The sequence below is a fragment of the Melozone crissalis genome, unplaced genomic scaffold (genome assembly GCF_028551555.1).
Source record: "Melozone crissalis strain CALT ecotype California unplaced genomic scaffold, PUWL_Pcris_2 ptg000062l_1, whole genome shotgun sequence".
NCBI classification, from domain to species: domain Eukaryota; kingdom Metazoa; phylum Chordata; class Aves; order Passeriformes; family Passerellidae; genus Melozone; species Melozone crissalis.
Genome location: NW_026535840.1, coordinates 3,714,350 through 3,727,245, shown reverse-complemented (window position 1 = coordinate 3,727,245; position 12,896 = coordinate 3,714,350). Strand labels below are relative to the sequence as shown.

General features: G+C 51.1%; 2 protein-coding genes across 3 annotated transcripts in view; one reads left to right on the top strand and one right to left on the bottom strand.

Moving 5' to 3' along the window:
• MICU1 (mitochondrial calcium uptake 1) overlaps positions 1-6,917 on the bottom strand; it is a 214,249-nt gene extending 207,332 nt beyond the window's left edge. For both annotated transcript variants that reach the window (XR_008483830.1, XM_054288300.1), the window contains exons 1-2: positions 6,872-6,917; positions 5,364-5,442 (exon numbers count right to left, since the gene is read on the bottom strand). The gene's annotated coding sequence lies outside the window, so the exon portion shown is untranslated. The remainder of the gene's footprint in view (positions 1-5,363; positions 5,443-6,871) is intronic.
• Positions 6,918-11,802: 4,885 nt separating this feature from the next.
• Positions 11,803-12,896, top strand: part of MCU (mitochondrial calcium uniporter) — an 87,194-nt gene continuing 86,100 nt past the window's right edge. Inside the window, exon 1 of the mRNA XM_054288355.1 lies at positions 11,803-11,934. Coding sequence (XP_054144330.1) covers positions 11,803-11,934 — 132 coding nt within the window. The remainder of the gene's footprint in view (positions 11,935-12,896) is intronic.

The following is a 12,896-nucleotide window of genomic DNA, read 5'->3' as shown; positions in this document are numbered from 1 at the left end:
CCAGGCTGGAAGGGGCTGGGAGCAGCCTGGGATAGGGGGAGGTGCCCCTGTGGCACTGGATGGGCTTTAAGGTCCTTTCCAATGGGAATTATTCCATTATTCCATGCAATTTGTACAAGAATAACTCCTGAAGGGGTGCCAGGAGGTGCATTGCAGCTAATGAAACACCTGGATCCCCTCCTTCCCCCATTTCCAGGACAGACCCAACAGCTCCTGCTCTTTTCCCCTCCAAGCTTTCAGCTTTCCGAGCACAGTTTTGACAGAAAGGATTTCACACCTTACTGAAGTTATTAGCCTACCAAGACACATAAATCAGTTTTGGGAAAATGAAATCTAGCAGCAAAAGTAATTTGTCCTCAGGTAGGAGATTGGGGCAATATTTGATCACATTAATTTTGCTGGAGAGGAACCACATTTGTTTCAGAGCACGACTCAAATTGATGTAGAGTCTACCAAGTATCAATCAATGCAGGAACCTCAGCCACAGCCCAGCAATTTCTTTTTAACTGTCACTGCAGGAAAGTTCCACCTCTTCCTAAAATCCTCAGCCCTGGAAATGACCAATCCCAAGTCCACAGCTCTGTAACTGCACCCAGCCATGGCTCAGGGATGATCAGTGACACCCTCCCCTCATGAGCTGCTTTACTCTGTACTTTACAAATAATTGTACTGATTTTCAGGAGAGATGATGCATTGCAAACACACAAGCTTTTAGATTTAGCTTTAAGAAAGCATTTTCAGAAATTGCAGCTGGATTATTTATAAGGATTTGGGACAGTAGCTGGCTTGGGCTACCCTTGCAAGGGAGACAGGAGTGTTTACATCCTGAGGAAAGACTTTGGTGCCACTACACTGGCAGAAGAAACTCTGCAAACTCAACAGCAACCCCACATTTCACCTGAGAGCTGAGTGGCCTGAGGATCTGAGAGTGGATGGATGCAGCCACCACAAAGCACAGCTTTGGAGACACAAATGAAAAAGGAGTGTATCCAAACAGAGTAACCTGGGCCCATCTGTGGCAGCAGCACTGAAAACAGCACCTCCAGCAAGGCTACACCATTTCCTTGCTACCTCAGACTGTCAGACTCCAGCAATGCTCTGCAGGTTTCTAAGAGGCAGCTATAAACTTGCAAGAAACAAATGCCAAATGCTGCTTTTTCCTGATCCAAGCTTCCCTTCCCTTCCTGCACTCAAAATGCAGCACATCCCTTCAGCCTTTCCACCTAGAAAACATTACAGTAAAGCCCAGCCATGAAAAGCTCCCTAAAAACACCTCCAGAGATGTCAGAGGGAATTTAGGAGAGGTGTAAAAATAAAAACCAACCAAAAAATTTCTCACCCCTTTTTGAGGATAACAATCCTGCCTCACAAGCTACTTCTACCCTGCCCAGAAGTGTGAAATTTCCTTTTCCCAGTGCTATTCTCAAATAACCAGGCTGCCTTTGCAAACCAGCCACTGTGCACCAGAGCACAGGTATTTCCACCCTGACTTGAGGAGCAAAGGATCACCCAAGAACTGCTGGCAGAAGGGCAGAAAACATTACATGGCTGCCTTTTCCTATAAAAACTTACAGCCAGCAGGAATGCATCTGCTTAATGGCTGACTCATTAAACTTGCCTTGCACAATCTGTGGCCACAGGGCACGATTTCCCTGAGAATTCCTGACTTTTCCACAGAATGGAGAGACTCTCCTTGAAGCTCCATCCAACAGACATCCACCTGCATGTACCTCACAAGAAACAAAAAGTATCTCAGAGTAGTCATATTTAAGAAATGTTTATGGCCCACTGGGCTCTAGGGAAACCCTGTTAATTCCTAATGGATAAACATGAAAAATTAATTCTGGAAGAGAAACATTTAGAACAAAGCAAAAGCCTCCCTAGGCTGACAAGGCGGCAGTTTGGCAGGTTTGAGTTACCTGCAGATACAATTCCAGCTCCAGAAAGAGACAAAGGTTTTTTGCGGGGTGGCAGACAGTGGATTGTCTCAGAATTTGATATGGTGAAGGCTGAGCTCCTCTGTGACAAGGAGGAAAAAGATTTGTGAACCCCCCAAGAACCTGAATATCACAATGTGGTAATTTCTCCTAGGCTGAAGTTGCCTTTTAAACAGAAACATCATCTACAGCCACATCTTCAAGAAAATGTTTCTTCCTGGCCAAAGAGTCACGCTTTGGGGACTTTCTTTTCTATACAAAGAAATTTCAAATTAAAAACTTACTGAAACAAACCAAAAAATTCACAGCACCTGTGTTTCATTTACCAGATGGAGGTAATTTGGGAAATCAGGAGAAGAGGACAGCATTGCTTTCCCCCAAAAAGGAAAAGCAGGTCTGAATCACTGCAGCTGCTTTTCCAGCAACACATTGTTGGATTAGCTTGAGCTTCAGAGAGGAGAACATGGATAAGCCAGGCTGGTGCCCTGTGCTTTCAGGACACAGCCTGAGGGCTCAGTCTCAGCAGGACAAAGCCAGCAGCAAACACTTGGCTGGCTCCATCCAAAGTGGGCAGGCAGGAACACCTCAGGCACCTGTCTGTATCACAACTGAGATTTTGTGACAAAAACCCCACTGCTCTTCCAGCTCCTGAAGCAAAAACGCCAGAGGTGGGAAGTTTGCACCAAAGAAATGAAACACAGAGATTCAGGTGGTGGCACAGAACACAGCTGGTCCATACAGACACTGGGGCTGGTGGGTGGCAGCACAGCAGCTCTGCCTGCATCACACACAGCCCATGGATTCCCTGGGCTCCTGTTCCAAGCACAGCTCGGCTGCAACTTCTCTTGTCCCAAACCACGACCTTCTTTCTTGTTCTCTACATGAGGAGCTCAGATTCCACATCACAGAGCCAAAGTAAGAGAAACTGTGGTGTTGTGAGCTCTTCAGGATGGGCTGAGAGATGAGAATTTGACTTTATGTTCTCAGAATGTTGATTCATTGTTTTATGATATTATATTAAAAGAAAAGATATACTAAAACTATACTAAAGAAAGAGAAAGGATACATTAGAAGGTTAGAAAAGAATGATAATGAAAGCTCCTGGCTGACTCCTCAGAGTCCAACACAGCTGATGGTGATTGGTCAGTAATTAAAAACAATTCACATGGAACCAATCCAACATTCACCTGTTGGTAAATGATTTCTAGACTATATTTCCAAACAATCAGATAATTATTGTTTTCATTCTTTTCTGAGGCCTCTCAGCTTCCTAGGAGAAGAAATACTGGCAAAGGGATTTTTCAGAAAATATCATGGTGACAAGAAACAACTACAGGAATTTTAGCTTGAAAGACCTTGGAGACCCAGAAAAAAATCCCCAACCCAAACCTTGTGCCAGTCTCAGCACAAAATTCCCAGTTACAACCATCAGTGCTTTGGTTCTTCCAACCTTATCCTGCCCCACAGCCACAGCCAAGGAGCTCCTCACATGACTAAAATGAAGAGCTGCTCTCAAGAGAGGTGAAATGCAGAATGCACAGAAGCAAACTCCATGGGAAGTGTCTCTGGGGACAAACAAGTCACTGTGCTCACAGACAGCGCAGCAGACAAACAGAACCCAGAATTTACTACCCAAGGACTTTTCAGGTAAGTGTAGAAGCCACAGTAAAACAATCCATGATCTAACAGTCTGCTTTTCCTCTTTTAAAGTGTCTTAAATCTAAAACTCAATTCATGATCTAACAGTCTGCTTTTCCTCTTTTAAAGTATCCTAAATCTAAAGCTAAGAGGTGAGGCTGCCACAGCCTTGGGATGGTGTGTGCTTAGGGAGACAAAGTGCCTCAGGCTCCACTCACTTTCTGCTAGGAGTCTGTGTATTTTCTGCTTGAAGTGTCAAATGCATCACCCTGAAGATAAATATTCATCCTCAGCCTTTCAGTGCCAACAAAAGGGATGGAAAATGATTTTGGACATGGAGCAAAAGGACAAGGGAGAAGGGGCTCCCACAGCCAGAGGGCAGAGATGGATGGGATTTTGGGAATTAGGAATTGTTCCCTGGCAGGGTGGGCAGGCCCTGGCACAGCTGGGGCTGCCCCAGATCCCTGGCAATGCCCAAGGCCAGGCTGGAGCAGCCTGGGATGGTGGAAGGTGTCCCTGCCATGGCAGGGGTGGCACTGGATGATTCTTAACAGCCTTTCCATGATTCTGTGTTTAAGAGGGAGCCACCATGCAACCATTTGCACTCTTAGAACACTTAGAACAATTCAGTTTAAAAAAGAAAGGCAATATTCATCTCAAAGGTGTACAACACCAAAAGACCCTGCGTAACTGCTTCCTGCTGAATTACCCCAAACAACATCATCCCACTGGAGTCACATCTACACCAAGACACTTTGGCACCCCTTCAATGTGCCAACAGGAAATCACAGCAACTGGAATTAATATAATTAAAATTAAGTTTATTTTTATTGTTGTACCCAAGCATCCTCAGCCCTACTGCACTGAGCTAAAATATTGAGCCCCAATATGTCAACTGGGAACCTGGGAAGAAAAAACCAAGTACCTCCATATCCCAGGAAGTGTTACTGCAGCAACTGCAACATCATGAAACAATGTGCTTTTATAACAATAATATGATTGCTACAGAACTTGTTTTGCTCAAGAAAATAAAAATAGTTATTGCCACATGCCAGACCTAAACAAGGTGATGGCTCCTTCAGTTATCATCTGAAAAAAAAATAATTTCTGAGATGCTGCTTCAAGTGATCAGCAAGGAAAACTGAGGACAACTGGATCATCTCTCCTCAAGCTCTGCCAGGAGCTTACCCAGGAACCTGCAGGGAGCAGTGACACAGCCACAGGGGCACACAGAGCACCCCAGAAGGTGCCCAGCAGGCAGACAGTAGTGATGGAACCAAGGCCCATCATTCCCTTTCCTCCAGGGTTGGCATTTCAGCTCCCTTGGTTCAGGAAGCATGAGGGAATAACACAAAGGCTGCTGCAGGAAATGGGTCATGGGGAGAACAAGGCACTTCCACAAGGAAATAAAGAGGGGTTACATGAGCTTAAGATTCACTGTTCAAACACATTTTTAGTCACCACTTGAGGTTTTTTTTGTGTTGGGAGTTTTTTTACATTTTATGGAAATGCTGGAACAGCTGAGGTGGTTTGACAGAAAGCTCCAGGCAGACAAACTTCTTGCAGGGCTCAGTGTGCCCAAGCACTTGCACCAGGAAAGTCAGCACAACTTTGCACACTGCAAAAAAAGGCAACTCATTCTCCTATAGCTTTGAGAAAAGCCCTAAGAGAACACTCCAGGACAAGAATAATTCTACACAAGGTATATTAATCAGCCAAATGATGAATTCAGCAGTTAAAACACCTGAGAGCAGGGAGTTGCACAGCACTCAGCAACACCATCCTCACCTGAAGTGTATTTGCTCCCAGTTTGCAGGTCAAGAGGTCACAGGGAACACAGGGAAGTATTTCTCAGCTGGGGCCTGTTCTAAAAATGAGAAAGAAACATAACAAAGATGACAACTTGGTGCTGCACCCAATTTCCCTCCTGGCAGTCATGCCCTGCAGTGCTCACACGTATCGACCTCAGGAAATGCATCTCGGACTGAGCCAAAAAAAGCCAGGAGGAGGAGAAAAATGGTCAACAGCTGAATAAAGGAATTAAAGATAAGCCAGGCCTTTAATTCAAGCCCCAGCTGGCAATGAGGATTCTAAAGGAGAAACCTCCAAAAATCCTGCCTGGTTTGACCTGCCCACCCCCCCCAGACCCCACTAAACACAGCCAGGTTTACCATCCTTCCCAAGCAGCTCATTAAACTACAGGCAAGCACAGAACACATGAATCACGTTGTGATAAACATCAGGCATTTCTGTGCTCCGAGCAGTACATTAACTGGAATTCACCCTAAAGGTTTTCCGACACAGACTGCAGATCAAGCACAGCTGGGGCCATTCAGCGCAGTTAAAGCTTTAAGGAACCTCTATCAAGAGAACGTGGTTTGACGTGAGGGTGATAACTCACACAGCCCGGGCAGCGCTGCCGGCGATCCCACAACAGCAAGAAAAGTAACTCAAACCTACTCTCCACGGTGGGAGCTCCCCAGAACTCCCTGCAGGGCCCCGGTACCGAACCCCGGCGGGTCCCTCCCTCCGAGCGCCGCCAGGAGCCCCAGCCCCGCGGGGTCACTGCCCGGGGGAAGGCACAGGGACACTGCGGGACACGGGACGGAGCAGCCACAAGAACACGGCATGCCGAGCCCCGCGTGGCCCGGAAAAACCGATTGTCCCGGGCAGCAGCGCTGTCTTAGCCCCAAGGCCCAGCACCCAGAACCCTTCACTGCCGGGGCCTCGGAGTCCCCCAGCTCCGGGCGGCAGCATCCTCCTATTCCCTCGTCTCCGGGGGGCAGGACCCTCCTATTCCCGGGGCCTTGGGGTCCCCCAGCTCCGGGGGGCAGGACCCTCCTATTCCCGGGGCCTTGGGGTCCCCCAGCTCCGGGCGGCAGCACCCTCCTATTCCCGGGGCCTTGGGGTCCCCCAGCTCTGGGCGGCAGCACCCTCGTATTCCCGGGGGCTGCGACTCCTCCTAGCCCCGGAAACCCCAGCTCGACTCCCGGGACGCCCCTCAGCCCTCTGGCCTCAGCAGACCCCACATTCCGACTCCCCCGAGACCCGGGAACCCCAGCTCAGCCCTCAGGACTCCCCTCAGACCTCCGGCCTAAGCAGACCCCACATTCCGGGGCCTTGAACTTCCCCGTGCCTTGGGAACCCCCCTTCCCCGCCCAGTTCCGGGCCCTGGCATGCACTCAGCCCGGGCCCCCATCACTGGGGCCGGGAGCACCGCAGCCCCAGCACCGTGAACCCCCCAGCCCTGAGCCGTGCCCTCTCCGCCACCTCCGGCCCCTCAGGACCTCGCTCACCTCAGCCCCGCCGCCGCTGCCGCCGCCCCGCCCGCCGCGCGCGCTCTTCCGGGGGCGGGGCCTGGGCGGCTGTGGGCGGGGTCTGCCTGTGGGGGCGTGGCCTCGGCGCCCGCCGGGCGCCGTGAGGGGCGGGGGGGTCGCTGCGGGTTTTGGGGAATCCGTGCGGGTGTAGGGGTTCCAAAAGCTCTTAGTGTAGGTCAGGAGAGGCTTTATACAGCGTGTGGTGAGTGCTCCTACGGGTCCTGTGTGTGGGGGCTGAGGGGAGTGGGTATAGGGCATTGAAGAGTGTGTGGGGCCTCAGGGGCTTAGATGTACTTGAAGGCCTATATACAGGGTCTCAGAAGTCCATATATATATATATATTAAAAAAGAAAATATATATATGTGTATATACATATACACATATTTATATATGCATACATATATATATGTATGTATATATATATATATATATGGGTTCTGTGAGGTCTGTACATAAGGTCTGAGGGTCCCACCTATCTATAGGTAGATAGGTAGTCTGAAAGGTCTGTATATAGAGTCTTAGAGGCCTGTCTATGGTGTGTATATAGATATATATATAGATATATATGCTCTGAATGGTCTGTATATAGGGTCTCAGGGGTTCATATATATAAAAATATACATTAAAATTATATAAATATAAATATGTGCATATATATATTTATATATGTATATATATTTTTTATATATGCGTATATATATACATATGGGTTCTGTGACGTCTGTATATAAGGTCTGAGGGGCCCACCTATATATAGGTAGATACATAGTCTGAAAGCTCTGTATATAGGTTCTGAGAGGCACAGATAGAGGTTCTGAAAGGTCCTTAGATAGGATCTGAGGAGCCTATATACATATTTTATATATATATATATATTCTGAAATGTCTGTATATAGAGTGTCAGAGGCCTATCTATGGGGTATATATATATACACACATATATATATATATATATATATACACACACATATATATATAGGTCTCTCTATAGGGTCTCAGGGGCCCATACCTGTAGGTCCCTCAAGGCCTGTGTACAGTGTACAAGGAGCATATTTCTAGGTCCTGAATGGCCTGTCTGTATGGTCTTAGAGGGTTATGTACAGGTCCTGAAAGGCTTGTATGCACTGTACAAGGAGTGTCTCTATAGGTCCTGGATAGCAGGGCTGAAGGGCTTGTGTATAGGGCCTGAAAGAGTGGTAAATGGGATCTCAGGGGCTTTTATATATCTTTATAATCATAGAATGTTAAGGGGTTGGAAGGGATCTTAAAGCTCATCTTGTCCCTGTGCACAGGGACACCTTCCAGCATCCCAGGCTGCTCCAAGCCCTGTCCAACCTGGCCTTGGGCACTGCCAGGGATCCAGGGGCAGCCACAGCTGCGCTGGGCACCTGTGCCACCCTCAGAGGGAGGAATTCCTCCCTCCCCCAGGGCCATGGGGAGGTGTGGCAGCAGCTGCAGCCGTGTCCCGTGGCCAGGAATGGGATGGCAGCAGGAAGGGAAAGTGAGAAAGGCACGCCTGGGTCATGTGCACCTCGGCATCCAGATCAGAGGCAGGACTGTCTGCTGAGGAGGCTAATTTTAGCTGCTTTAATTTTAGTTGCTTCCAGATGCCTCTTGGACTGGCTCTCCTCAGGCTTTAATGTACCCCCCCCCCCCCCATTAAAAACCACATTTTCCAGAGGTATAAATAGACAGTGATTGCTCTTGAGGAATCCAGGAGGCTGCTGAATCCTGACAGTGCCCTCCCAGTGTCACTGGGGGTTTTTAGGATGAACCTTTTGGCCAAGCTTAAAGGGATCCCAGAGAGGCTTAGAGGGGTCTCTGTGTGGCTGAGGTGCAGATCCCAAAAAGGGGGTGGGAGAAGCAGCCAGCAAACACTGGCATGTTTGGGTAGCTCAGGTCTGAGCTGGGATGAGACAAGGATTGCCGTCCTGCCCAGTCCAGGGGAGTTTTCCCCTCCTGTCCTGTTGCTCCATGAGAAGCTGGGCAGTGTTTACAGAGGGTGGCCAACACCATTCCTTCATTGGCCAGTAGACTCTGCCCCCACCTCAGGGCTGTGCTCTTTTATCTGCAGTAACCTGGAAGCACCAATGTTTCTTCTAAATAAAAGGAGATAAAAAGCACTTGGACCTGGGATCCTCCTGAATTTCCTGCTCCACCCATGCCTAGTGCACCTGCAGGATTTTGCCCAATTCTGCTGTATCACAGCCCTGGACATCTGTAGGGGCAAAATTAGCTAATCCAAAATTTAAATAACACAGATACATTGATGAATCTATGGACTAAAAGATAATTTAGCTTTTGTTCTTCCTAGCTGGTTTATTTAATCCAAGAACTCTGGGGCATGGGCAGGTTTTCCAAAGTGATGGCTTTGCTATGGCTTATCCCACACTCACCTTCTCTTCCATCAGTGTTTTATTTGCAGGAGGGAACAATCCATGCCTCTCTCAGCAGTGTCAGGATGGTGGATGAGGGTTTGAAGCTTAGGTTTTCCACTTTCCCACTGCAATAATATTAATTGCAAACTCTGGTGGGCTTTTCTCCAGCCATTCTTCTCAGGAGCAGCTTTCCAATATTCAGCCAGGTGTAATTATGAGCACCAGGAGAAAGCCTTGTTAAATACATTGTTTTATTTAGGTTTTCCAAGAGTGGAAGATGCTTCTAGCAGGAGCCATTTGACATGAAATGACAGGGTTTCATTTTGGTGCCAATATCCTCGCCCCTCTCTCTCCCTGAGCCTTGGGGAGCCGTTCCCTGCTGGCTCCTTTAATTGCCTAGGGTATTGATCTCAGGGCTCACATTTAATTCCCATTTTTGTGCTTTGTAATGAGTGCCCACACACTCAGCACGGGTTTGCTAATGAATTTTTGGTCTTTCTGCTGCCCTCAGCTTTTGCTCAAAGCCCATCTTCCCCCACCTCTGTCAAACATTCCTTGGAAATGTGTAAACTCTGCCAAAAGATTTTACTTTGGGGTCATTCCCGGCTCCTCCTTAATGATAAATAAATATCTAAATGCAGAGTGTGAGTGGCTGGAGGAGTAGGGGATAGCAGAGAGCTGGGGCAGGGGGTGCTTGCTGTGCCCATCCCTGTCCCCCTCAGAGTTGATCCCTGTAGGAAGCCCCACGAGGAGGAGAGCACAGGCTCATCCTAAATGTGTCTGTGCTCCCCAGGCAAAAGGAAGATTTGGGGTGGGGAATTCATGGGGAGAAGATGTGGCTCTGCCCCCAAGGGACCTTCCCCATCCTGGGCCTTCCTTCCTGCCCCTTTCCTGCCTTTCTAATCTTTCTTTTCCAGCTGGCCCAGCTGCATTGAGCACAGTTGGGCCATTTTTAGGATTTAATCCCACTGGGATGCTGGGAGCTGTCCCAGGGAGAGGCTGGGGTGCTGCAGAGAGGGAAACCCTGGCTGTGGTCCATGAGGTGACTCCTTGGCTGAGATGTGTGTGGGAAGATCTTCCACTGTGGAGTCATCACTGAGGGCTTTGCTACTCGAAATCCTTGTTCTGAACCATTTTTCCTTTCGCCATGGGTTTTCAACGTGACAGGAGAGGGAAACACAGCAAGCAGGGAGCAAGCAAAGGCTCTGTCAGGTCTGAACAACGAGCTGCTGCTGCAGTTTTTCTCCTTGGTTTTCCAAGAAAATGCAAATAACAATTGAAATGCTAAATGTGGGAAGTTGGAAAGACAGTGGGTAAATCCTTCCAGAAGGACACAGTCGAGGCTTCCACCTCTTTTCCCAACCAACAAAGAGAAAGAAGGGAAAGCTCATGCCTGCATGAAAAATCCAGCCAGAAATGAGGACTGAGGTGGAGCATTTCTCAGGGACAGACTCCAAAATGACATTGCTTGGGGGAAAGCTTAGAACAACCCATCAGGCAGCTCTGGAGGGAGGTGGGGATGGAAAAAGGAGTGTTGTGATGGTGTGGGTGATGGTGAAGCACATCTGTGTCATCCCATGACTTGGTCGTGCTCCTCTCTGTATTTTTAGAAATGCAGAGGGATAAATAACAGGAATTCAGAAGGAGCTGCCATCGGTGCTGTAGTAACTCCCAAGGCCAGAGGAAAAAAGTCTTTTCTAAGTAAAGTAATCCAGGTACATCACCTTCCAAGAGAAAGCTGAGCACACATTGCTTATTTAGCCCAGGTGCTGCAAGGTCTGTGCTGGCAGCCCAGCCCACCATGTCTGCAATACATATATATATATATAAAATAAATATATGTATGTATATATGTACACACACATCTGTATTCATACACACACACACACATATATATATATCCAGATATTTTTTATCACATACTTTTCTTACCCTTCACCGAAGCTGCTGTTGGCTGGGGTGCCAGTCTGACCCAGCGCCCCAAATCCCTGTGCCACCCCTACGCCGTATCCCTTGTGGTATCTTTGCTGCACCCCATCTTCCTGCAGCCTCTCCCCGATGATCTCTGCTTCCCTTGGAGCTCCCCATCTCCAGGGAACCCCTTTCCCGGTGCATCCCACCTCTCTGCACCCCTTTCCCGGTGCTCCCCACATTCCCGTATCCCGTCCCTGGCTGTTTCCCCTTAGGGTTCCCCCCGCGCCCCCTCTTTCCACGCCAAGCCCCGCCCATCATTGGCCCCGCCCCCTCCCGACCACGCCCACCACAGACCCCGCCCCCGCGGCACACCCGCTGAGGAGTTTCCCTGCCCTCAGGCCCGCGCGCAGCCCCGCCCACCGGGCCAATCGACTCTCCGGGCCGCCCACCCGCTCGGCGCCGATTGGCTGCACGAGCCCCGGGCCGGCCGGAGGGGCGCAGCGATTGGCCAGCGAAGCCGGCTGGCCCCGCCCCGCCTATCCCCGCCCCGCCCGCCCCGCCCGGGCGGCAGCAGCACCGCCGCCGCCGCCGCAGCGTGGGGCGGCTCCAGCGGCGCGATGGCGGCCACGGCGGGCAGAGCGCTGCCGCTCCTCCTCTGCGGCCGCCGCCCCGCCGCGCTCACCGCCGCCGCCGGCCGCTTCCCGGCGCTGGGCCGCCGCCGCCAGCAGCAGCAGCAGCGACACCGGACGGTGAGTGAGGCGGCAGCCGTGTGCCCTTCAGAAGGCGGGCGCGGTGCCGGCGGGCGGCGCGGGGGCCCCGGCTCCGCGGCTGCTCCACGGCGGTTTCGCGGCGCTTCCTGGCTCCGCCAGCTGCGCGTTTATTCTTAGCACCGTCACCGGGTGAAACTTGAGCGCGGCGGCGGGCGGCGGCAGCGGAGCTCTCCCGGTGGCGCTCCGGCAGCGGCAGCTCCTGGCCCGCCGGCGCCGCTCCGGGAGCGGGCGGTGCTGCCGGCGCTGCCCGGCGTTCCGGGGCCGCGCTCCCGGGGCGGGGGTCGCGGGGAGCCGCCGCCAGGTGGCGCTAGGGGCCGCCGGGCGGGGAGGGGGCGCGGGGCCCCCGCCGGGAGCGGCAGCGGCGGCACCGGCACCGAGCGGGCAGCGCAGCGCCTCTGCCCCGGCTCTGCCGCCTCCCGCTCTTCCCGCCCCCATCAAGGTCAGCCGAGGCAGAGGCGCTCGGGGGGCTCCCCGGATGCCGCCCGGTGCGGAGGGACCGGGGCAAAGCCAGCCGGGCTCTGTGCGCTCCCGTTTCCTCGGGGCTTTGCCAGGAAAAGAGGGACTGGCAGCGCACGGCTTTGCTGGGTGTCTCACGGCGGAAAAAAACTGTAAAGGCAGCAGGTTGCGTCTTGGAGCTCGAAAGATTTGCTAAAAATACCGGGAGGGTTTTTTCCCCTCTTTTTTCTTTTTGAACTAAGGGAACAGTGTGTAACCGTGGGTTATCCTTCTGGCTTTTGCCACAACGTGTTTTAGTGCTGCCTCCAAAGGAGCTTCTGCCGGGGGTGTGCACCTGTCGCTCCCTTGTTGTGCTCCGAACAAGTAACCACGGAACTCCGGGGAGGCACCAAAATCCCGGATTAAAGCAGCGGATCCACGGCTGTGCTCCCTGCGGTGCTGTTTGAGGAGGTGTTCGTGCCGGGTACCCCCGGGTGCCGCTCGTT